General features: G+C 46.1%; 5 protein-coding genes across 7 annotated transcripts in view; 3 read left to right on the top strand and 2 right to left on the bottom strand.

The window, feature by feature from the left end:
• LOC308147831 (cilia- and flagella-associated protein 47-like) overlaps nt 1-3,806 on the bottom strand; it is a gene marked incomplete at both ends in the record, with an annotated part of 45,691 nt that extends 41,885 nt beyond the window's left edge. The window contains 8 exon segments of the mRNA XM_080520164.1: nt 82-188; nt 1,071-1,240; nt 2,218-2,358; nt 2,434-2,518; nt 2,815-2,830; nt 2,921-3,036; nt 3,123-3,280; nt 3,663-3,806. Of these exon segments, the coding sequence (XP_080376290.1) occupies nt 82-188; nt 1,071-1,240; nt 2,218-2,358; nt 2,434-2,518; nt 2,815-2,830; nt 2,921-3,036; nt 3,123-3,280; nt 3,663-3,806 (937 nt within the window).
• A 452-nt stretch (nt 3,807-4,258) lies between these two features.
• nufip1 (nuclear FMR1 interacting protein 1) lies at nt 4,259-7,376 on the bottom strand (the record flags this gene model as incomplete). The annotated part of the gene is made up of 10 exons (XM_080520165.1): nt 4,259-4,857; nt 4,955-5,193; nt 5,542-5,685; nt 5,826-6,010; nt 6,143-6,235; nt 6,344-6,420; nt 6,510-6,572; nt 6,648-6,752; nt 6,835-6,920; nt 7,142-7,376. 10 exons carry the CDS (start codon nt 7,374-7,376, stop codon nt 4,444-4,446), a joined length of 1,641 nt encoding a protein of 546 aa, XP_080376291.1. The 3' UTR covers nt 4,259-4,443.
• Nucleotides 7,377-7,952: 576 nt separating this feature from the next.
• Nucleotides 7,953-12,259, top strand: nop58 (NOP58 ribonucleoprotein homolog (yeast)). Its single transcript, XM_080520050.1, has 14 exons — nt 7,953-8,095; nt 8,749-8,825; nt 8,915-8,967; nt 9,145-9,269; nt 9,358-9,494; nt 9,693-9,757; nt 9,839-9,973; nt 10,225-10,370; nt 10,551-10,677; nt 10,864-11,027; nt 11,105-11,239; nt 11,367-11,428; nt 11,508-11,781; nt 11,864-12,259. Exons 1-14 carry the CDS (start codon nt 8,051-8,053, stop codon nt 11,921-11,923), a joined length of 1,605 nt encoding a protein of 534 aa, XP_080376176.1. The 5' UTR covers nt 7,953-8,050; the 3' UTR covers nt 11,924-12,259.
• Nucleotides 12,260-13,593: 1,334 nt separating this feature from the next.
• On the top strand, nt 13,594-16,927 carry wdr12 (WD repeat domain 12). The gene is made up of 13 exons (XM_080520201.1): nt 13,594-13,721; nt 13,845-13,939; nt 14,412-14,506; nt 14,604-14,710; nt 14,813-14,928; nt 15,043-15,197; nt 15,287-15,332; nt 15,432-15,517; nt 15,598-15,738; nt 15,972-16,077; nt 16,187-16,319; nt 16,633-16,705; nt 16,780-16,927. Exons 1-13 carry the CDS (start codon nt 13,681-13,683, stop codon nt 16,855-16,857), a joined length of 1,272 nt encoding a protein of 423 aa, XP_080376327.1. The 5' UTR covers nt 13,594-13,680; the 3' UTR covers nt 16,858-16,927.
• Nucleotides 16,928-17,863: 936 nt separating this feature from the next.
• On the top strand, nt 17,864-27,004 carry LOC308147859 (islet cell autoantigen 1-like protein). Of its 3 annotated transcripts, none has more exons than XM_080520196.1 (14): nt 17,864-17,973; nt 18,435-18,462; nt 18,775-18,949; nt 20,250-20,322; nt 20,404-20,527; nt 20,700-20,898; nt 20,980-21,105; nt 21,541-21,639; nt 21,738-21,820; nt 22,144-22,187; nt 22,572-22,616; nt 23,089-23,364; nt 23,457-23,552; nt 23,814-27,004. In XM_080520196.1, exons 2-14 carry the CDS (start codon nt 18,455-18,457, stop codon nt 23,927-23,929), a joined length of 1,464 nt encoding a protein of 487 aa, XP_080376322.1. In that variant the 5' UTR covers nt 17,864-17,973; nt 18,435-18,454; the 3' UTR covers nt 23,930-27,004. The 3 variants fall into 3 exon arrangements, with proteins under 3 accessions (XP_080376322.1, XP_080376324.1, XP_080376323.1); XM_080520197.1 differs by lacking the exon at nt 17,864-17,973 and adding an exon at nt 17,996-18,291; XM_080520198.1 differs by lacking the exons at nt 23,457-23,552; nt 23,814-27,004 and adding an exon at nt 22,708-22,876 and having other exon boundaries at nt 23,089-23,331.
• Nucleotides 27,005-27,087: the final 83 nt, after the last annotated feature.

Genomic DNA, 27,087 nt, shown 5'->3' on the forward strand with positions numbered 1-27,087 from the left:
ATGAACACTGTCACCCTCACTCCATCAAGGATAAGCTCAGAGTATTGATCTGACCACAGCTGTAAATAGTATTGTGAGTACCATGATGGTGAGTGAAGCCATGTTTGCTCCCCACAGACTCAAAGAGCAGGAACAGACAATAGTCCTGCCTGCTGGGTAGAGAACCACGCTTCCTTTCTCCCGTCACACTGAAACAGACACAAGGCAACATACCAAGGTGTTACAGATAAAAGAAAAATGATCAACGCTTCCTTCAACCAGCTCCTCGTGGGACGGAACAGAGGCTTTTCCGAGCTGCGAACAGCGCCTATAGGTCATAATGGCCAAATATATATCACATCCGTAGTGACAGACATCGTCCAGTAGGGTTTATATACGACGGTTCCAAATCTCGGTAGTATGAAGCATTGGTGGTTCAGTGGTAGAATTCTCGCCTGCCACGCGGGAGGCCCGGGTTCGATTCCCGGCTAATGCAACATCCTTTTCATATTTTTGTTGCTCAGTTGACGCAAATCACACAAACATTGTTGATATTGTTTTCGTTTTACCAAAAGTTTCGAAATACGCTTTCTTTAACCTTTCACTCATTCAGGGTATTGTCCATGCTTCATACTCGCCGTGGTAAAAATGTAAAAGCGTGATTAAAGCATCTTCCATCAATATTTATTGAAGCTATTTTCGTATTTTTCCCAAATACACAAAGGTTACAATAATATGGATAAAAACAAATAACAAACACAGCTGTTAAGAATAAAATAATATAGGTCAAATAGCGCCATTATTCTCTACCTAGCTCCTCGTTAGTATAGTGGTAAGTATCCCCGCCTGTCACGCGGGAGACCGGGGTTCGATTCCCCGACGGGGAGTAACAACTTTTCACCCCACCTCCATCTTTTTTTGTTTGTTTTTGTGCAAAACATTCAAATCCTTAAAAAATGTTCCACATACATAATTTCAAGTAAAAATATGTAATGAGTGTTTTCAATGTGAGGTATTCTGTTTTTAAATATTTAGTCGGACATAAAACGGACATTCCTTGTTTTTGCACATAGATAAAGAAGAAAAAGTACCTCTTGCTGACAGGGCTGAAGCGTACTGCCACTGTGGTTTTTCCGAATGGACTCAGTTTGCCCTGTTTCGGAACACAAGCCAGGACCTGGGAGACGTCATGGATAGCTGGACTGCAGTTCTTCATCCTTTCCAGCAGGGCGGCGTCTGCGCTCCTCTGGAGGTCTGTTCCCTGCACAAGCACCACAGCTGATGTTGTTTTATCCTTATATAAGTGTCTCCAGAAGGGCCAACAACACAACACACCAACAAAAGCCGCAACACAACACAACAAAATCCACAATGTAAAGGCGCAGCGGTCAGAGAGCAGTCGCTGTTTCCGGAGGACCATATTTTCTGACGGACTTGGGACCGAAGTGGACAACAGTTTCTGACATTAAGGATAGTTTAATGAGACGTAAGTAAGGTACTGTTGCATGATTCGTGTCATTATGTGTTTTCAGATATCAGCAATGTTGATCACTGTGTTGAAATTGTCATAACGTTGTGTGTGTGCTCTCTTTCGTGCTATCATTTGGTTCCGCTTTGTTCCCGTCATGAAATATTGTCCCCCAGAAACAAGGCCTGTTCTACCTGGAGGAAGTATAATGTAAAGTGAGAGAGCGTTGCTGCTGAATAATTATTTAAATCATTATGTTGGAATCAAAGACTTTAAATATGGACTGTTTTTCTAACAGTGACAAATAAAATATCTCAATTCAAATCAATTTACTTACGCTTAATTAAATTCTACCAATACTCAGTCCGGAAGAACAGGCTTTGTTTCCAGGGGACAATATTTTTTGACGGAACCAAAGCGGAACAAAATGATAGAACGAAAGAGCACACACACACACAACGTTATGACAATTTCAACATAGTGATCAACATTGCTGATATCTGAAAACACATAATGACATTAATCATGCAACAGTACTTTATTTACGTCTCATTAAACTCTCCTTAATGTCAGAAATTGTTGTCCCCTCCGGTCCCAAGTCCATCAGAAAATATGGTCCCCTGGAAACAGCGACTGCTCTCCGACTGCTGCGCCCTTAAATTGTGGCTTTTGTTGTGTGTTGTGGCTTTTGTTGGCGTGTTGTGTTGTTGGCCTTTCTGGGTCACCGTACAATTCCATCCACGCCATTGATTCCAAGGAGACTCACTCACCACCTCAGTCCCAGCAGCACTGCTCTGGATCACACACACCCAGTCGCACGCTTTCGGAGAACTGTTCCTGAGAACCACGTTCTCCACACAGGAGGTCCCAAAGTAGACCGGTCCAATCCAGAGGCAGGACAGTGGAGTCCCCTGTGCAAGTGAGACATGTTCACAGCAGCTCCTATGTGCACATCACATTAGGTGGGGGCTGGAGTTCAGTATTACCTGCAAGTCAAAGATCTCAAGGTGTTGCTCCTTCACGTCAGCTTTGATGGTGAGAACGACAGCAGAGCGATTCTGGAGCTTCACTCTGCAGTAGAAAGACTATCACTCAAAAACTTGTTGCTTTTCTGCAGGATACCAAATGTGTATTATACATCCACAATTAATTCCCCATATTGATTATAAATTATGTTATAAATTATTATTGCATTTTACTTTATTATTTGATACTTAACATAACTGGTGTAAGAACAAACGTACTCGGCTTGGTCCAAAATGTGTCTCGGTCTGTCGGCACGCAATTTAAATTTCAGCCAGTGGGTGGCGCCAGGAGCCACGACTCCACTGCAAGGTGAGATACTGAGAGAGGACTCTCCACTGTACTGCACTTGGAACGCACCTGCAAAACACACACACACGGGTCAGTAGCTGTTGATTAGGTCAAGACATTTTTTTTCCACGGTCTGTATGAGCATCATCCACTTCTCACCAGGTGCTGATCCTCGATTGATTATTGGATGATGTTTGCTGACCAGTTGACGGCTGGCGGCAATACAGCCGAAGTCTACTTCTGAAGCCATGAAGAGGGAGCAAGTCCTGGGAATCCTAGAGGAGTAATAACAGTTTCATTTTGCGTGTTTACATCTTATCACTCAGTCATGGATTGGTTTATGTCACACTTGTGTGCTCACCCCAGGAGTGGAATTTTTAAGGTGTGTTCATCATTGACATGAACCAGGAGACCATCTCTGGCCTCCTCCTCTTCCTCTGGAGTGAACTCTAACACGCCACTCACAGACAAACCAGGAGCCACCACCACAACTGGACTGGACACCGTGAACCTGAAAAGCTGTAAAAACAAAACATTGGTATTGTAGTATTAGGCTAACTCTAACCCAGAAAATAGTACTTCATAGCCATTCATATTTTGAGGCCACAGAGTACTACTTCATGGCCACGAATTACAATTGTGTGGCCACATTACAGTATTCCCTGGCCAAAGAATGGTATTTCACAACTACAAATTACTATTTATTTGCCTCAGAATAGTATTTAGTGGCCACGGAATATCATTCATGACCAATTAATAGTAAGTTACAAGTCACAAGTTACTATTCGTCGCCACAAACAATATTTTGTGACCACTGACGACAGCTGTCGTTTACCTTCGCTAAAAACTCATGACACCACGCCTCACCTCGTCAATTGCATTTTAAAATATGTGACTTTACCTTTGTTGCAGGCTTTTGGATAATGATTTTGCTGGACGTTTTCCCTGCGTTCGTCACGGTGACGGTGGTTTTGTACACCTGGCCGACCCTCACGTCCCTGAACGTCACACACGGAGGCTCGACTCGAACACAACCCGCTGACATGGCAGCAAACCTCTCGACTCACACGTCAAATATCTCGCGGTTATAATTTCAACTACAAAATGACTGTGAGTCGCATACCGATAGATAAACTTTACCGTCGCTATGCTAAACACAGGTGGTTGCCAGGCGACGGCACCACGAGGAGCGCTCGTTTTCTGACCTCGCGCTGTCCGCGTGGTGGAGGCGGGAAGAGGCGGTTGTACTCCAAAACTATGTGCTTATTGAACCCGTTTATTGCCGTATGCTCTTTATTAAACTGAAAACGTTTAATAAACATATCCTCAACTTTTGCTGATCTTTTATTTTTATTTTTTTTTAGCTTTAACACCAGTGGGTTAACTGCAATTTCATGGTCCCGTGAACAAATCAATCTAACCTTCCAATTAGTTAATTGGCTAATTAAATACACAACTATTCAGACAATATATGAAAAAAATCACAGTGAACACTCGCAGCATTAAACACTTTTATAAATCAAATAGGCCTATGTACAAATGTGTACGAAGATGGAAAAAAATACTAATAATTATATAGATTTATTACATAATTGACTTTATATATTTAAGAAATTAAAAATGTGTTAATGGTAACACACCAAAGTGTGACATTTACGTCAAACAAAAAAAGATGAACTAAATCAGGTAACAACAGCGGTACTCTCCCAGATTTCATCATCATACACATTGGAAATAGGTGTGATTATATTCAAGTCCATTTCTGTGGTCTCCTCAGTATTGATGGTGCAATCTCCTTCAGCACCGTCAACACTTTCACTGGTTTTTAGAGAATCACTCATGACACCAGCTGTGGTGGAGCCCGACGTGCCACTCAGAGTTGACCGCCCCTCTCCATTTGTCAGAGGAGTATCCTGGGGAACAGTCCGGTGCGTCTCTTCCTGCTTTTCGTCATGCTCTCCAGCTGCTGAGCTCTTGGTCTCCATCTTCTCCTGATTCCGTGGTTCGCTCTCCAGCCCAAAGAAGCGGTTTTGAATGACATAGCGGACACACTGCAGGAGGACGTTCCTCTCGTGGCGGATGTCAGGGGCCAGCAACTGAACAAAAGGAGAGAAATGAAGAAGGCAATCAAAAAGTGAAGGAAAGCGCTCAAAACTCAGTGATTCACAAACAACACTTTAAGAATCTCCATACCATCTCAAGTAAAGTGGGCCCATGTCTCTGTGGTATATCGTTGCGTCTTCGTCCCCTTCCTCTTCTGCCTCCTCTTTCCCACCTGCCTCTTCTGCTGCTCTGCAGGTGATATCCATGCTTTTCCAGCATTCCTGGATGATCTGACCTGGTTTCAGAGCCTCTGAAGGCCCCTCTGCCCTCTGTGCTGAGAAGAGTCTGGGTTTCCTGCACCAACTCCTTGGCTCTTTGGATGGGGGCGGCTGAGAAAAAAAACAAACAAACATGAAATAGAAGAGAAAAAAAAGACATCCTTGGGTGTAAATTCATCATTTTAAACTGCAAATGTAGTAAAAATTGAACATCATTGGATGATGATTTATAAAAGGTAAAAAATATTTTAGACAAAGTGCAGAATAAATACAAAATACAAGGTAATTTTTTCTAACTTTCCAAGATGCATCTGTATTTTCCATGAAATTTGAAAAACGGACACTTTGGGGGTCTTGAGCCAAAGCAAAAAAAATTTAATCCTGACTTACACTTTTTTTTCCCTCCCAGTAGTAGCACAGACCTGAAAGCTGCAGGGTGGAGGAGGGTGGTGAACTCACCTTCTGGTTCTTGGTCGCTCTCGCTCTCACTCATGGAGCCGTAGTTGGCCATCAGGCAGCCCAGAGCCGAGCTCATCTGTTTCGGGGCCACGACCAAGCTGCTGGTGGTGGTGGAATCAGCAGCCGGGTCGTCCGGGTCAGAATCTGTCAGCACGCAGGGGAAAAAAAACAAAACAAGTCTTTGCTAAAAATGGAATCAAGCAACAGTCACGTGGATCTCAAACAAGTGTCATTTAGAAAGGAATGAAGATGGTTGATGAATTGTGAGGTGAAGATGAACTGACCGCGGTCATTGCAGGCCAGAGCTCCCAGTGGGTCCCCCTCCCTGCGGGGCTGTGTGGCGTGTTTGGGAGTCTCTGCGGAGCTGCTGTCTGACTGCTGATGAGGAGCATGTTGGTGTGGCCCCCTGTAGCCTCTGTTTCCACGCCACTGACCTCGACCTCTTCCTCTTCCTCTTCCTCTCATCCGTCTGCCAAGGAAAAGTTTACACGGAAGATTCAGATTTTAGTCTGACAAAATTAAAGTAAATTGTACTATTAGGACAAGAATTCATCTTCTTTTTTTTTTTTTTAAACATTGTTCTTATGCAAGCATCACTTACCCAAACTGAGCAGTTTCCAGTACGCCTCCCGTCTCCTGACGCATCTCCATGATCTTCCTCTTTCTCTCAATATTCTCAAGTGTTGGATAGTTTCTGAAATGGCAAGTGAAACCTCTTCTCATGACATGATCTCAGGGATAATTTCTTCGCTGGTTCAAGACATACACATCCTAAGACGTCAACATTTAGGTGATCACTAACCTGCGCCTCTCCTCTCTCCATTTTGCAATGTCCTCTGGTGTGTCCAGCTGGATCCGCTTCGCTCCTGGTGCGTGATTCTAAAATCAGGAGACAAGACAAAATAAAAAATTGGAGGGAGAAAACAGCAATTTCAAGCAACAGACTGTATGCTCGTGGGTTTACATACGTTTTTCCAGTGTATGTTGACGATTTTTTCATGAGCCATGAAGTTGCAGTCCAGCACTGAACACTAGGGACAGATTTGATGGAGAAATGTGACTGAGGAGTAAATAAACAACAATAATCTACTGAATCATTTACATACCTTAACATGCTGGGAGACGTGTTCATTGTACTTATCCTGGTGTTTGAAGCCTCGGTCGCATGTGTCACAGTAGTGGGAATATTCAGGCTCTTTTGTGTATTTCTGCTGTGGATCAAATTAGAAAGTCAACTATCTGCTCGACGTTCACTCACAGAAGCAAAGTAAAAGAAATTTGTCACACCCTCACCTTTTTCCCACCATGCTGGCCAGGCCCGTTTTGATGTCTTCCAGGTGGATTTCCACCTTGATGACGTTGGTAGCCAAAGTTTTGACCTGATGACAATACACAGCATGAATATACTCCCCAATATTCCTTCTAAATTTTGAGATAGAATGTTGATGGGGGGGGGGTAAAAGATAGTTATAGATAGATAGAAGGTTTGCAGGCACGTTGATAAAGGTGAGCCATTCCTGCGCCAGGCTGGACTTTGCGAGTGTTAATTTCTATCTTTCTCAGTAGATCTGCGTAAATCAGTGTCACTTTAAATACTCACCGAATGGAGTTTGTGGTACGTGACTTCCATATCCCGGGGAACCAAGTGGCCAACCGGTCGCTGGCCCCTGAAACCAGCCCGGATTGAAGCCCATGGTGGACTCGGAGGGGGTCTCAGCCCAGCTCCACATGCTGGGATGGAAGCTGCTGCAGCGCGGCGGCGGCTGCTGCTGCTGGAAGGTAAACGGAGGAGGACAGCTGAAGTCCGGCGGAGGATACCGACCCGGTTCGGTCATGGTGCTGTGCAGAACACCAACTTCCGCTCACGTCCACGGGAAAGTCAGAACTTAACTTCGCGCAACTGAGTCGACCACCATGCAGCTCACACATGTGCGTGTTTTGCTCACGCTCACCTTTGCGTCACTTCCGCAATAGGTGAAGTGACGTCAGGACGTAGCTTCAATACGGAAATATTACCCCCCAAAATGTAATAACCTATAAAAAGAATTTGTAAGTGGAACGCTGAACTGCAGCTACCCAGCATTAATAATTCACAGTAACTGTACATTAAATTTTTTTTAAAAAAAGGCACGTTCTTTCACAACTTCTCGCGAGATTTAAGATATCGTTCCGTTGCCAGATAAGATGAAATAATGAACCGTACAGAAACGACTGGAAGAATAAGAGAGTTACCAAATGTGGTGAATTGTCTGCTAAATGTTTAATTGAATCAACGTTTTATGGTTCGTTTTTGTTATGAATGTTTGTGCGATGAGTTGTGAGTTCTGGTAGTGTGAAAGTGGGGGATGCCCCCCTGAATGAACGGACCTGGCAGCCCTCACCTCGCCGTGTGTTTCAGTGAGAGAAGCAGCAGCAGCAACGTGCGCGTGGTAACTTCAGGAGGAAAGCCTCAACTTTTTCATCCGTGAGCGCAGCAAAAGGGTTCACAAAGAACCAAGCTGCTGGCACGATGCTTGTTTTATTTGAAACCGCAGCTGGTTACGCCATCTTCAAGGTAAATATCCGGCTCTTGGCCATTTCCAGACTTTTTTGCGCCCCGGCCACCTTAGTGAGTTAGCTCGGGTTAGTTAGCCTTACAGCTAGCCAGTACCCGGTATTCAGTAATAGCTCAGCTGTAAGTAACGTTACCAGGAGAATGATGAGTGGATTGTATTATTCAAGATGCCCTTTAAATTACTTTAGATACTAAATTCTTTTCTGCAGAGGAACCGATGCTAATCGTCTAGCTAACACGTAGCAGTGTGAAGGGCCTATGACCACGTGTGCGAAGCGTGCGCTTCAACTTCAGCACATGCGCTGCAGTTTTCTGCGAAATCTGCACACGGACAACATAAGAAATAGTTTCGATCGTGTTTTTGTTTTTTTGTTGCCTATTTAGTATAATAAGAAATATCTGTACAGATTATTACATGTGTAATTAACGCCATTGGAACACAATCCTGGTCCACGAGCGCCTCTGTCTCGAACGTTTTCGACGTCTCCCTGCTTCGACAAACCTCAAACTTGTGATTATGATTCCACCAATTCCAGAAAATGGTTTTCATATTGCAATCAGATGTGTAGGGCCTTTAAGCGTACAGGAGCCCTGCAGGGCAAGACGCCTACTGTAGAGGTAATGTATGACATGAAACTTCTGCTGTGTTTCAGGTCCTCGATGAATCCAAACTGCAGCAGGTTGACAGCCTTTTTAAGGAGTTTGAAACTCCTGAGAAAGCAAATAAAGTGTAAGTATCAACTGAGTGTCTTCTTCACCATCCGCCATGTGTTGCATGTGTGAATAATATTGTCCACTTGTTGATTTTGCTCCGGACAGTGTGAAGCTGAAGCATTTTGAGAAGTTCCAGGATACAACAGAGGCCTTGGCAGGTACGTGCCTGCTGCGTTGTGCTCTAATGTGGTCTGTGATGCATCTCTGTGTCTGATTTAAAGTGTGAGGTATCCTACAGTACTCGTCACTACCCCTGAGACCACTACTGGTCCCAAAAGAGGAGACTGTGATCATCTTTGTGATTTGTGTTTAGCATGTGTTGGTTGTCATTTCAGCTGCCACTGCACTCGTCGAGGGAAAAATCGGCAAGAGTTTAAAGAAGGTCTTAAAGAAAGTTGTCGCCAAAGAAGCTCATGAGCAGCTGGCCGTCAGTGATGCCAAGCTGGGTGGAGTTATCAAAGTATGTTTACATCAATAAACTTGCTGCTCACGCTTGCTGCAAAGTGATCTGTTTCAGAGATGATTGTAAAACCTTGTCTGTTGTCCAGGACAAGCTGGACCTGAGCTGCGTCCACAGCCCCGCCGTGGCCGAGCTCATGAGATGCATCAGGAGTCAGGTCGAGAGCCTCGTCACCGGGCTGCCCGCCAAGGAGATGAGTGCCATGTCTCTGGGTTTGGCTCACAGGTTGGTCAGCGCACAACTCTCGCCGCTTATTTCGACTTCCCGCTGCCCATGATTACACCCGCTGTCTGAACTTAGTGTGGATTCTCCTCAGCATTCGTCACTACCACTGAGGCAGCGCTTCTCTCAGATTCACCAGAGACACCCCCCATAAACATACTTCAAATAGGAATAAACCGAAAATCTCTCTTCTGTTTCTAGTTTATCCCGCTACAAGCTGAAGTTCAGTCCTGACAAGGTTGACACGATGATCGTGCAGGCCATCTGTAAGTGTTTCTGTGCTTCTTGATTCCCCTACATACGTGCAGCAAACACTCGATAAACGTGTTTTCCCCTCGTCTCTTCAGCTCTCCTTGATGACCTTGACAAGGAGCTCAACAATTACGTCATGCGCTGCAGAGAGTGGTATGGCTGGCACTTCCCCGAGCTGGGGAAGGTGGTCACAGACAACTTGGCCTACTGCAAAACTGTCCTCAAAATAGGTCAGTAAAATATTACTTAGATTTTCTGTGACCGTTTCAGAAAGTACAAATCATCTTTTAACCTCAACGTTAGACTAGGAAGTCACAAATGGGCTCGTTAATGCTATCCATACAACAGATATTTGCATTTGTGCCATTGAGTGTTTATAAATGTGTGGCTCTCGAGACGTTACATTGAATCAAACCTTTCCGATCACGCGCTACCGTATTCCCGTACAGCTTGATCCTCATCTTTCGCCGTGTGTTTGCAGGCGCTCGCACAAACGTTGCGGGCTCCGACCTGTCGGACGTCCTCCCCGAGGAGATCGAGGCCGAGGTCAAGCTGGCCGCTGAGATCTCCATGGGAACAGAAGTGTCAGAGGAGGACATCAGCAACATCGGGCACCTATGTCATCAGGTAGGCACCGCGCCGACACCGAGCTGGAGTTACTGTGGTGATGATGACGACTCAAGTCTTTGTCCTGAAACAGTCCATGTGGGCCTTCAGTCACTACCTCATCTGAACAGTCTGGAGACGCCGTTCCTCAACCACAGGCTGCATGCGGCAGCTGAGTCAAGTGTGGATCTTTGTCCTCAGGTTGTGGAGATCACGGAGTACCGCGCTCAGCTCTACGACTACCTCAAGAACCGAATGATGGCAATCGCCCCCAACCTCACAGTGATGGTGGGCGAGCTGGTCGGCGCCCGGCTGATCTCACACGCCGGTAAGTGACGGCCGAGGAACGGCGTGGAAATGCAAGCGAGCTGTGATGATGTCGACAGTCTGTCAATTTCCTGATTTAACCTGATGGTTTTAAGTCACTACCTCTTCTGAGCTTGAACGACGAGCTTCACTCATGCAGCTACTTGCTAAACTGACGTGTTTACTTGAGTTATTGTTTGTCCTCTAGGTTCCCTTTTGAATCTGGCCAAGCACCCAGCCTCCACAGTGCAGATCCTCGGAGCAGAAAAGGCTCTGTTCAGAGCACTGAAGACCCACAAAGACACACCCAAGTACGGTCTCATATACCACGCGTCTCTGGTGGGCCAGACCACCGCCAAGAACAAGGGCAAGGTGAGTCTAGGGCACGGAGCCGACAGGTGACCTCCACCCGAGTGTCAGGAAACAAAACCCGTGTGGTGTGTGCACAGATCTCCAGAATGCTCGCGGCTAAAACGTCCCTGGCGATCCGCTACGACGCCCTGGGAGAAGACACCAACGCAGAGATGGGAGTGGAGAACCGAGCCAAGCTGGAGGCCAGGCTGCGCATGCTGGAGGACAAAGGAGTGAGTACATTTGGAAATGGTGCAGTCGTGTTTGGTTAAAACGAAGCGATCTCAAGTTTTGCACTTGCATCTTGATGCCAGTGACCAAAATGTTTGCTTGTGTTTATTTAATTGTATTTCGTTTCAGATCCGACGAATCAGTGGTACAGGCAAAGCCATGGCGAAGGCTGACAAATACCAGCACAAGAGGTGAGACGTCACTCCATTATGTGATCTTATATTTTAAATCGTTAAATCTATAGACTCCTGATCTATTGTTGTTTCACAGCGAGGTGAAGGTTTACGACCCGTCCGCTGACTCCACCATCCCGTCCACGTCAAAGAAGAGGAAGTTTGAGGAGGTGGAGAAGGAGGATGACGAAGACAAACCCGTCACGCCGTCTGTCAAAGCCAAAAAGGTGAAGAAGGAACCTGGAGTAGAAGAAGAAGCTGCAGAGGAGACGCCCAAGAAAAAGAAGAAAAAGAAGAAGGACAAATCGGCAGAGGAAGAGGAGCCCACGGTGAAGGAGGAAGAGGAGCAAGAGGAGATGGCAGTCGCTGAGGTGAGACTCGGGAGCCAGTTTGGAGATAATTCAAAGAAAATGTGAAATGGGCTGTGAATTTAATCATTTCTTTTCTTTCTAGTCCTCAGAGAAAAAGAAGAAGAAGAAGAAAAAGAAGGTCAAGGAGGAAGAAGATGAATGAATGGTAGCAGAATAGTGTATATAGTTTCATTTTACTTTTTTTATGTCGTCGGATAATTTTGGGGGTTAAAACAGACAGTTTTTATATCTGCAGGATTTCGCTGCAATGAAATCATAAATGTGCTCTTTAAGTTTGTAATTTTACTACAAAGTTGTGTGGAATTTATCGTGCTACCCCACAAACTCCCTCAGTGTTGTTTTTGTGTGAGAATGAAGTCATTCTGAGCCGGCATGAACACTGAACATTTATTCAATTGCTCCCAAACATTAAATATGTTCCTGTTCAAACTGTGGATGTGGTTTTTATGATCGACGTGTTTCTTGTGAATGAAGTACTGAGGTCTTGTTTCAATACTGTTGGTGAGATTAAAAATGGAAATAAATTTTTTCAGATTTATATTTTTCCACAATTTTTAATATTTTAGCATGTATTCATTCCCACACATTTAGTGATTGCATTATTTTCAGAGCTATATTTTCAATGTAGAATAAGCCACATTTCCTGTTTTCATTTTGTTCTGGTACATTTAAGTATTGTATGAACATATCCTCTTATTTGGCTCTTTTACATGAACATGTCAACTTTATTTTTAGTATAAGATAAATTTTTAAAATGTTAGTTGGAAGATACTTTCCCATGGAAACACATTTTTCACAGTGACTTATTTTATATTTTACTTCTATTGTATTCTATTTCACTCTTCACAGTTTATTTCTGTGCCTTGGTAACGAGTTTTTTTTTTTTACCACGTGTAATGGTATGGCAAAAACCCTTGAATAAAATAAAATGTGAGAACATGCATTTATCAATGTGAAAATTAAATTAAAATAATTTTAGAAATGCATTAAATAGTTTATTTTGGGAATTAAATCCATTTTAGTTTGTGTCGCAAAGCATTTATGTAAATGTTCTTCTGAAACCGATTGAAGATGTTTGGACCTTTTAGGAGTAAGTATTTTTGTTTATTTTCAGTCCGTTACAATTTGGCTGCATTTATTTAGTCTCTTTTCACACATTGGATTAAATGTATGTAACTAAATTAAGAGAGTAGAGAGCTTTATTCCTCCCCAAGGGGAAACACAAACTTACAACAGCTCAAGGTAAAAAGGTGCAGAACTTATAAAATTAAGGAATTAAAATATGTAAATATCTAAACAAGAGCACAAAAAATAGAATATGTAAAAATAAAGCAATCCAGTAAAAAAGAAAAATCCTCTAAAAATAGAGTAAATTGTAAACGGTGTACACAATTTGGTATGTTATTTATTTAATCTATTAAGTTTTAACTATTTGTAAGATTTATTTGCAAATTTCTTGTTTTTTTCTTGTTTTTTGCATTGATTTATAAGTCGGAATTAATAATCGAAGTAATTAAGTAATAGAAAGTATTACCGACACGGAAAACTTAATAAACCTTTCTGATAAATACAGAAATCTACCATAAAAGAACATAGGTATACAGTGATCTAATAATAAACTTTCTTTGTTTAATTGTGTCTTTCTTACCCTAATCCTATTCGTACTCAAGAAATTTGTGTTAAAAGAAAAGTTAGGCTGTGTTATGTTGTCATTGTTACTTTGTTGATAAAGCTTCATTCAAAATCATTTGACGCGCCTGCTTCCGGTGTACGTACCGCATGCTGCAGTCACGTGTGTGTGTTTGTGTCTGTGTGTGTGAGAGAGAGAGAAAGCACATTAGCTGTAGTTTATGGTCGCTTCAGTTTGGAGTTAGTTTGAGACGCACACAGTTTGCAGAAATGTCGCAGCTGCAGGCGAGATTCTTCACTGAGAACAAAAAGTGAGTCTGGTCTCCGTCGCTAAGATAGAGCTGAACATGCTAAGCTAAGCTAGCTCACTGGAACCTATCAATGCTGCAGTTGGACGTATATATATATATATATATAAACTCTTCCTTTTGCAGGTATGTTGTGGACGACGTCCCTTTCTCCATCCCAGCCTCCTCTGAAGTGCAAGATCTCAGCAATGTCATCAACAAGCTCCTGGAGGCCAAAAATGGTACAAACACGTGTTGTTATGGTTTAGACATTTATAAGTTGCTCTCACTTTGAAGCTTAGCGTTCAAAGTATATGGGGCATCTGCTTTTATTTTGTATTTAAGCAGTGGTATATCAGAATCAGCAGAATTTGTTTGTCACTTGCAGATACTCAACATCCTGAGGGTCATCATAGTGTAGATAAACACACAACTTGACTTGCATCTGGAATGTCACTGCTTCATTGATCATTTTACAAAATCAGTCATGTATACATCCGTGCTGACAGCTGTCTAGAAAAGCACCTGTGGGAGAGTTCATGTTGTAGTGGACTGCATTTCACCTTAATATTGTTTCTACTGTTGAGAACGTGTGACTTTATCTTGTCCCAAACAACAGGAGGCCGTTTCGTGTAGCCTTGACTTCCTTGGAAGCAATGCAGGGGCAAAAAATTAGAAAATTAAAATGTGGTATATCGCTGGTGTTTCTCTCAGCATCTCACACTCAAGTGGAGTTCGACTTCCTGGTCAAGAGTCAGTTCCTGCGAACGCCGCTGTCCACCCACATGGAGACGGAGGGAATATCCACGGTACGCCCGTCCTCAGAGCACAAACCACACACACACACAGTAAGGAAATCAAGGGGCATCAAGAGAACACTTCCACATGTGCATGTGTGGGTTTTAGGAAGAAGTGGTGGAGATCGAGTACGTGGAGCGGATCATAGCCCCTGAGCCAGAGGAGTGTATGATGCACGACGACTGGATCAGCTCCGTCCACGCTGATAACGAATGGTGAGAGATGATGGTATCTGAACCAGATTCTGCTGATACAAGTGGCATTGTAGTTCTTGATAGAATATGTTGGTGGTCTTCATGCACATCTTGTCTTTTCAGGATCCTGACTGGCTCGTATGACAAGACAGCCAGGATCTGGTCCATGGAGGGCAAGGCAGTGATGACGGTGGCCGGACACACAGACGTGGTCAAAGACGTGGCCTGGGTCAAAAGAGGTGAGAGTGAGACGGTTATTAATATATGTGATATTTATATATTTTGGTGGGACAGAGTGCTGTTGTCCCACCCTGTGCGAAGCCCTGGTTAAAAGATGGATTCTCTGAATGCAGACGGCCTGACCTCGCTGCTCCTGACGGCCTCTCTGGACCAGACTGTGCTGCTGTGGGAGTGGAACTCTGAGAGGAACAAGGTGAAAGCCCGCCACTGCTGCCGGGGACACACGGGCAGTGTGGATACGGTCTGCGCAGACCCCACCGGCACAAAGGTGAGAGCAGGGTACAGAAAGAGTTGGAAGAACTGCAAAAGAAATGTCTTTTTCTTCAGTCTCGACGTGTGTCTCTTTTCCTGGTTTAGTTCTGCAGCGGCTCGTGGGACAAGATGCTGAAGATCTGGTCGGCAGGTATGAGCAATATTCCAGCTGTGCACATTATTAAGACTGAACCCGCTGAAGAAGTACTGTTCCAAGTAGCTTATGCTTACATGTGTGTCGTCCTGTTAGTCCCCACAGATGAGGCGGATGAGGTGGAGGAGCCCGGTGACAGACCGAGGAAGAAACAGAAGACTCAGCAGATGGGCCTGACCAGGGTGAGCTCGGAGCCGGTTCTGGGAGTAATCTTGTGTCGTCTCACCGAAATAAAACCCTTCATCTTTTACGTCGGGTGCAGACTCCGTTGATGACGTTGTCTGGACACAGCGAGGCGGTGTCCTCGGTCTTGTGGCGCGACAGCGAGGAGATGTGCAGCGCCTCCTGGGACCACACCATCCGCCTGTGGGACATGGAGACCGGAACGATGAAGACAACGCTGGTAAAAAGATCATTTGTTTATTCAAAGCTGACCCATCCTGGATCCTTCTACTGTTTTTATTCTTGCATTCATAAAAACTGAAAGTTTTTTGAATTTTAGAGTAGAAAAATAGATTGAAGAATTACTACGGTTGCAGCGAAGTGTAATAGTCGAGGCTGACTGTCTCCTCGACACCCTCTCTTCACATGTTTACTTGCTTTAGAGTAAATTAGGCTCCGTTGTCTCCTCCACAGACGGGCAGTAAAGTGTTCAACTGTATCTCTTACTCTCCTCTGTGTCGACGGCTGGCCTCAGGCAGCACCGACAGACACATCCGGCTCTGGGACCCCCGCACCAAGGGTACCACTGACCTCCAGAACACCACAGGCCTCCTGTCTTCCTCCTCCTCCTCCTCCTCCTCCTCCTCCTGCTCATTGTTGTGCACTGTTTTCCTCCTCCTCTTTCTCAGATGGGTCTCTGGTGCAGCTCTCGTTGACCTCTCACACTGGCTGGGTCACCGCTGTCAAGTGGGCGCCGTCCCACGAGCACCAGCTGGTCTCTGGGTCGCTCGACAACCTGGTGAAGCTTTGGGACACCAGAAGGTCCGTGAAGCGACATGATCTCTGTTATTTTAGCAGGAAGACGAAGCACTATCATTTTTTTCAGCATTCGCAGCTTTTCTATCGCTCTCTGCAGCAGAAACTAGAGTGTTACTATTACATTTCAGCAACATTTTCAAGATGAAAGCAAGTTAAAATCTGTGCTCATGTTGATGTAGGTCATTTTTCCAGAGCAGGAAACCGATTTCATTGTGAACAGGCGCTAACGCCTCTGTCTGGGACGAGCTTCCTGCTTTTGTCTGTGTTGGATCTTTGTATGGTCGCGTAATGTGACGGTTCTCGTTCCCCTCTGCAGCTGCAAGGCTCCTCTGTACGACCTGGCAGCCCACGAGGACAAAGTGTTTTGTGTGGACTGGACAGAGAGCGGGGTGAGACACTGCACACAAACGCCCCGTCCACGTAGAAAACACCTTCATCAAACACGTTTCCTTCTGTTTTGCAGGTGATGCTGAGCGGAGGAGCGGACAACAAGCTGTACTCCTACAGATATTCTGCCTGTCAGACGGATGCAGGGGCATAAAAACAGACCACACAAGACCCCTCCTGCTTTGCTCTCCTGGTTATTTCTATTCTTCTCAGCACACATATTTTCTTATGGATTATATTTGTTCCCCTTTAAACCAGCATAAATTAATATTGTATCCTATACAATGTTGTCTCTTCTTTCATTTGGACTACTTGTGTTATGGAGTGTTGTTGGTTTTATAACAGGAAGCGGGGCAGATGGAGCGATAAACTGATCTGTTGGGGGATGAATGAATCACTTATTTGAATGAATGAAATAAATAAACTGATTATTTAACTAAGTAGAGGAATCGGCCAATAAGCTAGTGACAAGTTCAAGAAATGAATGGAGGAGCCAATGGATTGTTCGGAAATATGAATCACCAGTCAAACAATTAAGTCCATCACTAATCAAAGATATAAATAATGTAACAAGAGTGCACAGTGTTTTTAAGATATCTAGTGAAAAATGCATCCCATTTAAATGACTCTCCAAGCCATAAATAGTAAAATTTGTGTGACTTTTTCTGTCAGTTTAATACACTTCCACCATGTCATGGTTAGTGTTTATTTCCACTTCCTTCAGAAATAAATCACAGAAGTTAAAGAAAGACGTAGTCACAAATTAAGGCAATCTATATACACTCTATTACTGAAGTGCAATCTTTATTTCCTGACGTTTCCGAGACGGAAAAACGATGACCTTATCTACAAGTCAACTTTTTCCTCCTCTAACCTGTTTGTCCAAAGATCTCGTATCAATAAAGACCACTCACTCTGTACGTTTACCTTATACTCTCGATTTATATGTCGTATATGTCTTTTGCACGGAATATGCACCGGATATGTTATTATTGTATTTATTTTTTTAATGAGAAAATTTTAGTTTGTTTTTAGTTTCAGTTGTGTTCCTTTCAGAGGACGGTGCAGATTTGTGTTGCTCTGTCGCGTCTTCGTCGTCGGTGATCTTTGTATGCGCGTTGGCCGCCGCAGCGCCCCCTGGTGTCTGACTCGCCGCCGCTCAGCAGCATATCCTGTTTCAAGTGAGTCAGATGAAGATGTCTGTCTGGAGAGGAGCCTAGGCGAGCCTCGATGCCACTGACTGCGAGGAGAAACGGACAGCGACACACCGGTACGACCCACATTTCTTCTTCTTCTTTTTTTTTTATATCACGATATATAATTAAAAGAAAAAAGAAGGTTTGGTCGCATCGTTGTGTTAGCAGCGACACCTGCTAGCAGCTGCACAGCTGCTAACGCACAACGGCTGCATTTCCCGACTTCCTCCATATTCCTCCTTTTATTTACCTCATCCTGAACTCGCCTCCCTCCCGGTGTTTAACGTGTCAGCCCGACGCTGTACCCCACCCCCCTCCCGGGTCAGGAAGACGGGCTTTGCTGTAACTGAACACCTGTTCGCGCAGCCAGCTGGTGCTGGAGGGGGGGACAGGTGAGATTAGCTTCGTTAGCCTTTAGCACTGTGACTTCAGATTACGTCAAACAACAACGGAGTACTTTATTATGATCACATCCACCCCGGTACCCCACGGGTTTTTGTTAATTTTGCTTTTTTTTCCCATTCGGTTCTGACAGAAAAAGGCTGATCTCCAGTGATGGACAGGTATGTCCATTCATCTTCTGCACTGATCATTATGAATGAGAGAAGCATCATCATCATCATCATCATCATCATCATCATCATCATCAACACACACACACACACACACACACACACACAAAAACAAATCTACACCAACAGGTGGGAGAGAATGTGCAAGAGAAATGAACATAATAGTATGATAAAGCATCTCGTACGAGTACTTACTGAAAAGCAACAGGGAAAAGATAAGATGTACTTGCCTCTTTTTGTGTGGCCTCCCAGATAAGAACTGTGCATTAATAGAGACGTTGACCTTCCTCCCCGGGGCTGCAGGTTTACAGAGGAGATGCTGAGCAGCGGCCGGGCCATGCTGGGCGAGGACAGCTCGGTGATGGCCCGCATGCAGAAGAAGTTCTGGAAGACCAAGCAGGTGCTCATCAAAGCCACGGGCAAGAAGGAGGACGAGTACGTGGTGGCGTCGGACGCTGACCTGGACGCCAAGCTGGAGGTGAGAGATGTGTTTCCTCCTGGTTCACTAACATGCAGCTAGCTGTCCTACAGGGGGACAATGTGGCGAAGACACATAGGAGAGAGTTTCTTCTCCTGCTGAAGATTGTTGGGTCATACAAATGGAACGTTTTCACCTTTACATTAGTTGGAGTTGGAGCGTGTTTGGTTGCAGCAGATTGAAAATAAAAGGGAATGTTCGAACCTCACAAGGTGTCCATTGTTTGATGGAATAAGAGCTTTTCTCTCTAATGGAGATGAGAGTGAACGGTGGGGACCGGGTGAGTCTCGGCTGGTGTTTGTCCGTGACAGGAAGTCTCCTGTGAGACTGAGACCAATTCACTGCGAGGCCTTTGTTTGCCCCGGAACAAAATCCGACCTCTTGTTAGGTCCTGCCAGCTTTTATTCAGACAACGGTGATTAGAAAAATAAAGATTCACTCTTCATCTCATCATTGTGGGAAGCAATTAAAAAAAAAAAACAAAGAAAACCCCATGTTTTCTCCTGACCTGATTTTTATGTAAAACCCGACACTGTAACTTGTGTGTTTTTATAGAAGCGTGTCTTTGCCTGTGGAGCTGCTGTGACTCATGCCGAACAGCGGAACACACACTGTGACTCAGCAGGTGTCGCTCACTGTGCAGCAGCACAGGAGAGGTTTTTACGCCGCCGGGTGTTTGTTCCCGCTCCGGCTGTTTGTCATACAGTTAATGAGCAACTACGAGCGCGTCGCGGCCGCCCTGCCTGCAGGTACACTCTTCAATCTGAAGGAAGGACAATCGCACACTTGTTTGTCACTTGAGCTGCTGGTTACAATTTCGTTTTAGTTTGTTTAGCCTCACAAGGAGGTCATGAGGACCGGATCTACATGCAGCAAGAGCGGGTTTTTGACACATAAGAAGAACGTTTCAGTGAGACACATGTAATCTCATAAACACATCTGCTTTTGTCTCTCCGAGCCTGCCTTCTCTTTCCAGTGCTCTACTGCCGTATACCCTGATCACTGTGCTGCAGGGGGAAGAGAACCACTCTGGTTTATTGGTCTAGATCTCTGTGATAAACGCTCCGACCATCTGGGAGGAATATTAATGTAATGCAGCGAGTTCTGATGGCCCTACTGAGCCATGCTGTCCTGTTCTCTGTCCACCAGCTGGTTTTAAAAGTGAAGATGAAACTGTTGCTATGACACATGCTCATCATGTCGCCACGTCTGCTGCAGGCGGGAGGAAGATGCCATGTCGTCACCAGTAGAACTCGTGTGAGCGGTTCGGTGTTCTGATTGGGATCGTTTGTGTCCACAGTTCTTCCGCTCGGTTCAGTTCACCTGCACGGAGCTGCTGAAGGTGATCGAGAAGTACCAGCACAGGATCACACGTGAGTCGGACGCGTCTCAAACCTTTTTTGGCGCCGCCGCATGCAGAAATGAACCCTGTGAGATTCCCCCCCCCCCATCAGGGTTGTCCCAGGAGGAGAACGAGCTGGGCCTGTTCCTGCGCTTCCAGGGCGAGCACGACCGCACCAAGGCCGGCAACATGATGGACGCCACCAGCAAGGCCCTGTGCGCCTCGGCCAAGCAGAGGTGAGCCGCACGGCGGCAGGAGGCGGGTTGCTGAGGCATGTTGCTGAGGCGTGGTGCTGAGGCGTGGTGCTGAGGCGTGGTGCTGAGGCGTGGTGCTGAGGCGTGGTGCTGAGGCGTGGTGCTGAGGCGTGGTGCTGAGGCGTGGTGCTGAGGCGTGTTGGCTTGTTTCCAGGATGGCGCTGTGCCCGCCGCTGCAGCGCCTGCACCAGGAGGTGGAGACGTTCCGGCGGCGCGCCATCGCCGACACGCTGCTGACGGTGGGCCGCATGGAGAAGGCCCGCACCGAGTACCGGGGAGCTCTGCTGTGGATGAAGGACGTCTCCCAGGAGCTGGACCCAGACACCTACAAACAGCTGGAGAAGTTCCGCAAGGCACGGCTAGCCTCCCTTCTCTCTTTGGTGCATGAGTGTGTGTGTGTGTGTGGGTTTTGACGTGTGTTTCTCCGGCACCAGGTCCAGACTCAGGTCAGGGGAACAAAGAGCCAGTTCGAGAAGCTGAAGAACGACGTGTGTCAGAAGGTGGACATGCTGGGAGCGAGCCGCTGCAACATGCTGTCACACTCCCTCTGCACCTACCAGGTACACGGCCCAGCAACTGACAGGCCTCTGTGGAAACAAGAAACACCCAACAAAATTGGCTCAAAACTGCTCATTTCTGTCAATTAGTAGTTTTTTCTACTCATGACATGTACATCTGGCCAAGAACACGTCTGAGGAATTGAAATAGTCTGGTATTATAAGCTACCTTCCTTCTAGTTTTCCTGATTTACAAGCTAAAAGCAGAACTCCGCTTTGCATTTCTCTTAATAACATCAACACATTTTATGATGAGCACAGTGCAAGAAAATCCACCTCATCTGGGAAAATCTTTCATCTTTAGGCAACATTTTAAATGATATTTAATGAATACAAAAATGTGTGTAAGATTTATAGTTTTCTGGCAAAGTAACACAGCAGCGTCTCGCCTGTATGTGTTTATTTGAAAACACTTTCTGTGTGAATTTGTGTCGTCAGACCACTCTGCTTCAGTTCTGGGAGAAAACGGCTCACGCCATGTTGGGCATCCACGAGGCCTTCCAAGGACACATCCCGTACCAGTTCACCACGCTCAAGGTGGGTCACGCCGTGCACACACACACACCCACACACACACACACACATATATATACGCAGTGTGTGATGGCTGCTCAAACACTCTCTCCCTCCTGCAGGACCTGCGAGACCCTCTGGAGCTCATATCAGACTCCCAGAAACAAGAGGAGGAGGAGAGAGATTTGCCGAGCAACACAGACAAGTGAGGCAAAACAACACACGACGGCGCTGTAAAACACACACACACACACACACACTCTGTTTTCACCCCCTCTTTGCCTTTTTCCATTTCACACCACCACCTCAGCAACATCTCCATTAAGCACGAAGCCAGTGCCGTGCCCATGTTCACTCATGAGTGAGTACGCGGACCGCAGTGCCGTCGTAGCCCCTCGTAGTTCAGAGGCTGCAGATTCAAACCTGATAGAGGCGACCGCATCGCTATAAATAGACGCACCCGGTCTCGGCAGCCAGTTTGGGTTTTTCATTTTACCCCCCCCTTCTCTTCTTCCTCTCCTCCCTCAGTCTGGTGTCCTTGGATGACGACAAGCCGTCAGGAAGTGATGCAGGTATGTGCTGCGCCCTAGTGCCTGCAGCCCAGCAGACGGACTGCTGTTGCTATGAGGAGACTCGTTTCTCTGCCGATGAATGAATACTTCCCACAGTTTGTTGTAAAGCACATTTCACCGATTATATTTATAAGAGATTATTACGAGTCAGTGGTAGAGCTGAAATACAATCCGAAAGAATGGAAAGAGACGAAAAACAGCTGTATTCAACAATTTTATTTGATAAAAAGCAAATTAAATGTGAGCATTTTCATCTTGTTCAAATAAACACATTTTACTTTTTTACCAAAAAGTTTGAAAAAAAGTTGGGAATAATTAATTCATTTCTTTTAAATAACATTTTCTACTTTTGTCTCAACCTTTTATGGAACTGTGGTGTTGCAGACCCCCCCCTCAGCAGTGATGGGCAGAGCCTCACCAATGACACTGGTGAGTGTGTGTGTGTGTGTGCATGTTTGGAAGTGTGTGAGAGTTGCCTCCAGTTGTGACCCTCTGATCCCAGCTGCCCCCCCTCCTCCAGCTCTGACCGACCTCAGGGGGCCGTCGGGGGGCTCTGACGACGACCTGCTGCTCATGGCCTGCGATGAGCCACTGCCCCCGCCCCCTCCCAGCGCCCCGCCCCCACTCCTGCCCCCCCCCCCCACAGACTGGAGGCCTTCAGAGCAGCCGCTCGCGGCAGCCCGTCACCGGTAACCTGGGCTGGCCGTCACAAACATTCTCTTCCCCTCAGATTTTCCCGTTTCCTGCACTTTCAGGGTGGAGGCTCCTTTTCTTCTTTCCCTGCTGCGACTTTCACAACTCTGAAAGATTCCACAATCAAGCTTCACCTTTATCTTTGACTCTGCATGCTGCTCTTGTATAAACTCCCACTCAGCTCCGGTCTCCCCCCCCCCCCCCCAAGGTGGTCTGTCCAGTCCTGCAGTGAGACCAGAGGACGAGGACGGCGAGCGCAGCGACATGGCGTTCCTCAAAGACCTGCTGAGCCCCGGTCCAGGATCCAGTGACGAGTTCAGCAGAGAGTGGCAGGACGCTTTCGGGATGTTCGACCCGCAGCCCGCCGTTCCCCCAACCAGCAGCCAAGCGCCGCCAGCAGCGGCGGCACGGCCCCCCTCCAACCCCCCCAGCCCCACCGGTTTCCTGCCCTCCCACCTGCTGGATCACAGTCTGAGCTCCACAGGTCTGCCGCCCTGCCCCCCGCTGGGCAGTCATGCTCGCTGCAGGTCGCCGACCCGTCGCTCACGCCCTCCTCCTCCTTGTCTTGTCTTCCAGGCTGGGCGACGCCGCCCATGTTCCAGGCTCCACCTATGCAGCCTCCTCCCGGGCCCAACCAGTCAGCGCAGCCGGCTCCAAGCTCAGCGGCGAACAGTGAGCTCAGTTATCTTTGTTTTAACGCTGTAACACCCTCATGGTACTGATGACACTGTGTGTTTGTGTGTGTGTGTGTGTGTGTGTGTGTGTGTGTGTGTGTGTGTGTGTGTGTGTGTGTGTGTGTGTGTGTGTGTGTGTGTGTGTGTGTGTGTGTGTGTGTGTGTGTGTGTGTGTGTGTGTGTGTGTGTGTGTGTGTGTGTGTGTGTGTGTGTGTGTGTGTGTGTGTGTGTGTGTGTGTGTGTGTGTGTGTGTGCACAGTAACTCCAGGAGGCTCCAAAGACATGTCGGCCTGGTTCAACCTGTTTGCAGACCTGGACCCCCTCTCAAACCCGGATGCCATTGGTCGCTCCGCAGACGAGCTTCTCAACGCCTGAGACTGCGTGTGTGTATATGTGTGTGTGTGTGTGTGTGTGTGCGTGCGTGCTCGACCAGCATCAGGATCTGTGCAACTTCTAACTTCATCGACCAAGTAAACAAACTGTGAAACACACACACACACACTAATCAGGAGAAAACGCTGCAAAGACACGAGCTCCGCCTGGAAGCAGCTCCTCTTCTCTCAGACTGTTGAAGCCACAGACTTCTGCACCCGATGAAGCTCGTCTGCTGTGTGGTTTCCTCCTCGTTGGGTTTTCCGGGGGGGGGGGGTTTGTTTGTTTTTTCCTGCGTTTGTGTTGTTTGCACCGGTCCGACGGAGCTCTATTTACTGCTTCTGGATGTTGAAAACAGCCCACGATTGCTACATGTTGAATGAAGGATATATAAAGCCACGAGTTCTCCACATCTCAGTCACACATCCAAGGTTTATTTGTTTTGTGGGAAACTTTTTATTGTTTTGGGTTTGTTTATAGCTGCAAAATGTATTTATTTCCAAAAACTATCACGACCACTGTCTGCAAGAAGAGCTGCTTTTCTTCTTTTTTGATCTGTTTTGTGCAGTATACTGTAAAGATAAGAGTAACACTATGAAGTAACACTGTAAAAACAACAAGTTTTAGCTCTGGAGCGTTTTCTGGACGTTTCCACTCGGTCTGCTGGTTTCTGAGTGGAAAAGGCAGCGCGGTTGGATGTGTTGAACCAAATGCTCAGTTATATTTGTGTGCCTCACGTTAGAGCTTGGAAAAAAAAAAAAACATTTATTTTTATCGACATCACTACTTATCAGGCTGCTCATTTCAGCTTTTCATCATGATGCATCATGGGAGTTTAAAAAAAAGAGAAGAAAACACTCCGGACACAAGCGTCTTAATTGTTTCCGTCTGCTCTTGATTTCCAAACATCCAATAATAAAAGAATGTATTTCTTAAGTCAACCACGACACGACGCTTGGTTTAATTCAACTATGCCTTTTTATTTCACTCCGGGGGGGTTCACAGATGAAAACTTGGCAGTTCTGTTACCAATAGTTAGGCTCCTTCCAAAATGCTCTCTATCCACTTTGAAAAGGACTTCCACATGTAGGAAGCTTGCTTCTTTTTTTTTTTTTCTTTCCTTTTAGTTTTTTGTAAACAGACGGTCCAAGAAAAACAAAAAAAACAAAAACTAAACACCTCGTAGCTGTTGGTGTGATTGTTTGTCAGCAAGTAGATTTGAGACGGTTTGTGTTACATAATCCATCTGTCGTCGGGTGACGGAACGAATGACTTCTACTTGTACTCTGCTACAGGTCTGGATCCCAGCGGGTGGATCTGCGCTGTGGGGGCGGGGGGGGGGCTACATGGATCGCAGCGAGAAGTCGGTAAATCTTTTCTATTCGCTACAACCTGAGATGGAACCATGTAATCTATTCTGGAAATTTCTCTGAAGACCCCGCGGTTACTCTCCTGTCCGATAAATAAATACATTATTATTCACAATAATGAGACGTGTAGTAATTCACAGTAGTCAGCGGAGGAGGAAGAGGGACGAAGAAGAAGGGGGGGGGGGTCATATGTTACACATGTTGACTCATTCGGATACATATCTTTGTCAGTCGATTATACAAACACTGTGTGCCTTGAAATATTTACAGATCCAGTACATTCCTGTTCCACCGTAAGCAGGCACAGTCGAGTAGTGATGACGTACACGGGAACACAGGAGGAAGAGCGCCGGGCCGGGAGAGGAGGGTCATCCTCCAGCTGCAGACACTGGGGGGGGGGGGGGGGGGGGAGACTGGTAGGAGCGCCATGAACCATCTGTTGATTGTTGTCTGCCATGGAAAATTCACGTCAACGCGATTGTCCTTTTGCTCCAAGCAGGGACATTTAGAACTATGGGGGACGAACTATGATTATTTGCATTATTTCAGTTCAAGTCAGGACTTCTTGGTGCATTATGGGGGAGCTCTTTTGTGAGTCCACATTCATGATAATTGATTTTTTTTTTTTTTTGGAACTATGGAGCACCACCAATCGGAAGCTAGAGTTTTGTCTGGCTTCTTGGTGGCCACACAATCCATAACTAACGTTATATTCTGTCTCGCCACCAGGGGGGCCACGTTAAGTTTGTTTGCACCATGGGGGGGGGGGGGGGATCTGCTCTGTCAGCTGTTGGTTCACCAGTCTCTCCACGGTCAGGGCCCTGCAAGCCTGAAGGTTTGGGCCCCATCCCGTGAGGGCGGTGCCCCCTTCAGGACACAGTTTAACAACACAAGCCGAGCACAAGACGGGAGGAAAATCAGTGTTACGGGTGACGGCGAGGGCGGTGCAGTGAAGGGGAACTGAAGGAGGGATGCTGTGAGCAAAGGAAGGAGGGGCACGCAGACACGGGTGGAACACGCTGCACACGTCATAGCCCTGGCCTGCGTTTCCCATAGATACACACCGGGCCAGCTCGTCACGCTTCACTCACATTTAGGCTTTAAAAGTAAAGAAAAAAAAAAGTACAAAATTGATGTTTTGGGCTCATGCGCCACCTCTCTCGTAGCGTTGGCCTCGCTGTGTGTATCTATGGCCGCCACAGTGCAAAGATCAAGCAGGTCAGAGCACCGTGTCGGTTTGGGGAAACGAATTGGTCTCGAGTATCAGGCACAATTTAGACTTTTCCTTTTCACAACCTTCAAGTTTTGCTACGATAAATCCGGCAGCACCAAAAGTTAGCCTCCGTGGTCAATCTCGTGGTCGCTTTGGAAACCAGCGGCCCTGTTTTTTTTTTTTTTTTTTTTTACATTTTTAACAATGGAAGGCATATTTTATATATCAAGAGAAACAAGTATAAGATAGAAAAAAGAGATATGTCCGTGGAAAGGCGCCATGGTATAATACGATGAAAAACAAAAAAGTCTGTCCTTCACCCTTTTACCTCTCAAAAAGAAAACCAGCACTGAAGGTAAGCGATGAAATGTTCACGCTGTCGTCTGAGGAGGAGAGGCAGTGGGAAGCGCTTTTTCAACAAGATAAAGACATCAGAGAGCTGAGCTGGCATGCTGAAGGCATTTCTTACTTTTTTTTTCTTTTTCCTTTTCTGTTTTTTTTTCCGAGTAGATTTTGTTTCATCAAAATGTTTTCTGATTCTGTCAGACGGGACGGGATGGGGGGGGGGGGGGCGTTTG

Source organism: Blennius ocellaris (assembly GCF_963422515.1).
Source record: "Blennius ocellaris genome assembly, chromosome: 24".
Taxonomy (NCBI): Eukaryota; Metazoa; Chordata; class Actinopteri; order Blenniiformes; family Blenniidae; genus Blennius; species Blennius ocellaris.

Coding starts and splice junctions, on each gene's coding strand:
- nop58 (XM_080520050.1), top strand. CDS start 8,051: ATGCTTGTTTTATTTGAAACCGCAGCTGGTTACGCCATCTTCAAG. Junction 8,826..8,914: donor CCTGAGAAAGCAAATAAAGT/GTAAGTATCAAC, acceptor TGCTCCGGACAG/TGTGAAGCTGAAGCATTTTG. Junction 9,495..9,692: donor TCTCTGGGTTTGGCTCACAG/GTTGGTCAGCGC, acceptor TTCTGTTTCTAG/TTTATCCCGCTACAAGCTGA.
- wdr12 (XM_080520201.1), top strand. CDS start 13,681: ATGTCGCAGCTGCAGGCGAGATTCTTCACTGAGAACAAAAA. Junction 13,940..14,411: donor GCTCCTGGAGGCCAAAAATG/GTACAAACACGT, acceptor TGTTTCTCTCAG/CATCTCACACTCAAGTGGAG. Junction 15,333..15,431: donor GCTGAAGATCTGGTCGGCAG/GTATGAGCAATA, acceptor TCGTCCTGTTAG/TCCCCACAGATGAGGCGGAT.
- LOC308147859 (XM_080520196.1), top strand. Junction 21,640..21,737: donor ACCAGTTCACCACGCTCAAG/GTGGGTCACGCC, acceptor TCCCTCCTGCAG/GACCTGCGAGACCCTCTGGA. Junction 22,188..22,571: donor GCCGTCAGGAAGTGATGCAG/GTATGTGCTGCG, acceptor GTGGTGTTGCAG/ACCCCCCCCTCAGCAGTGAT.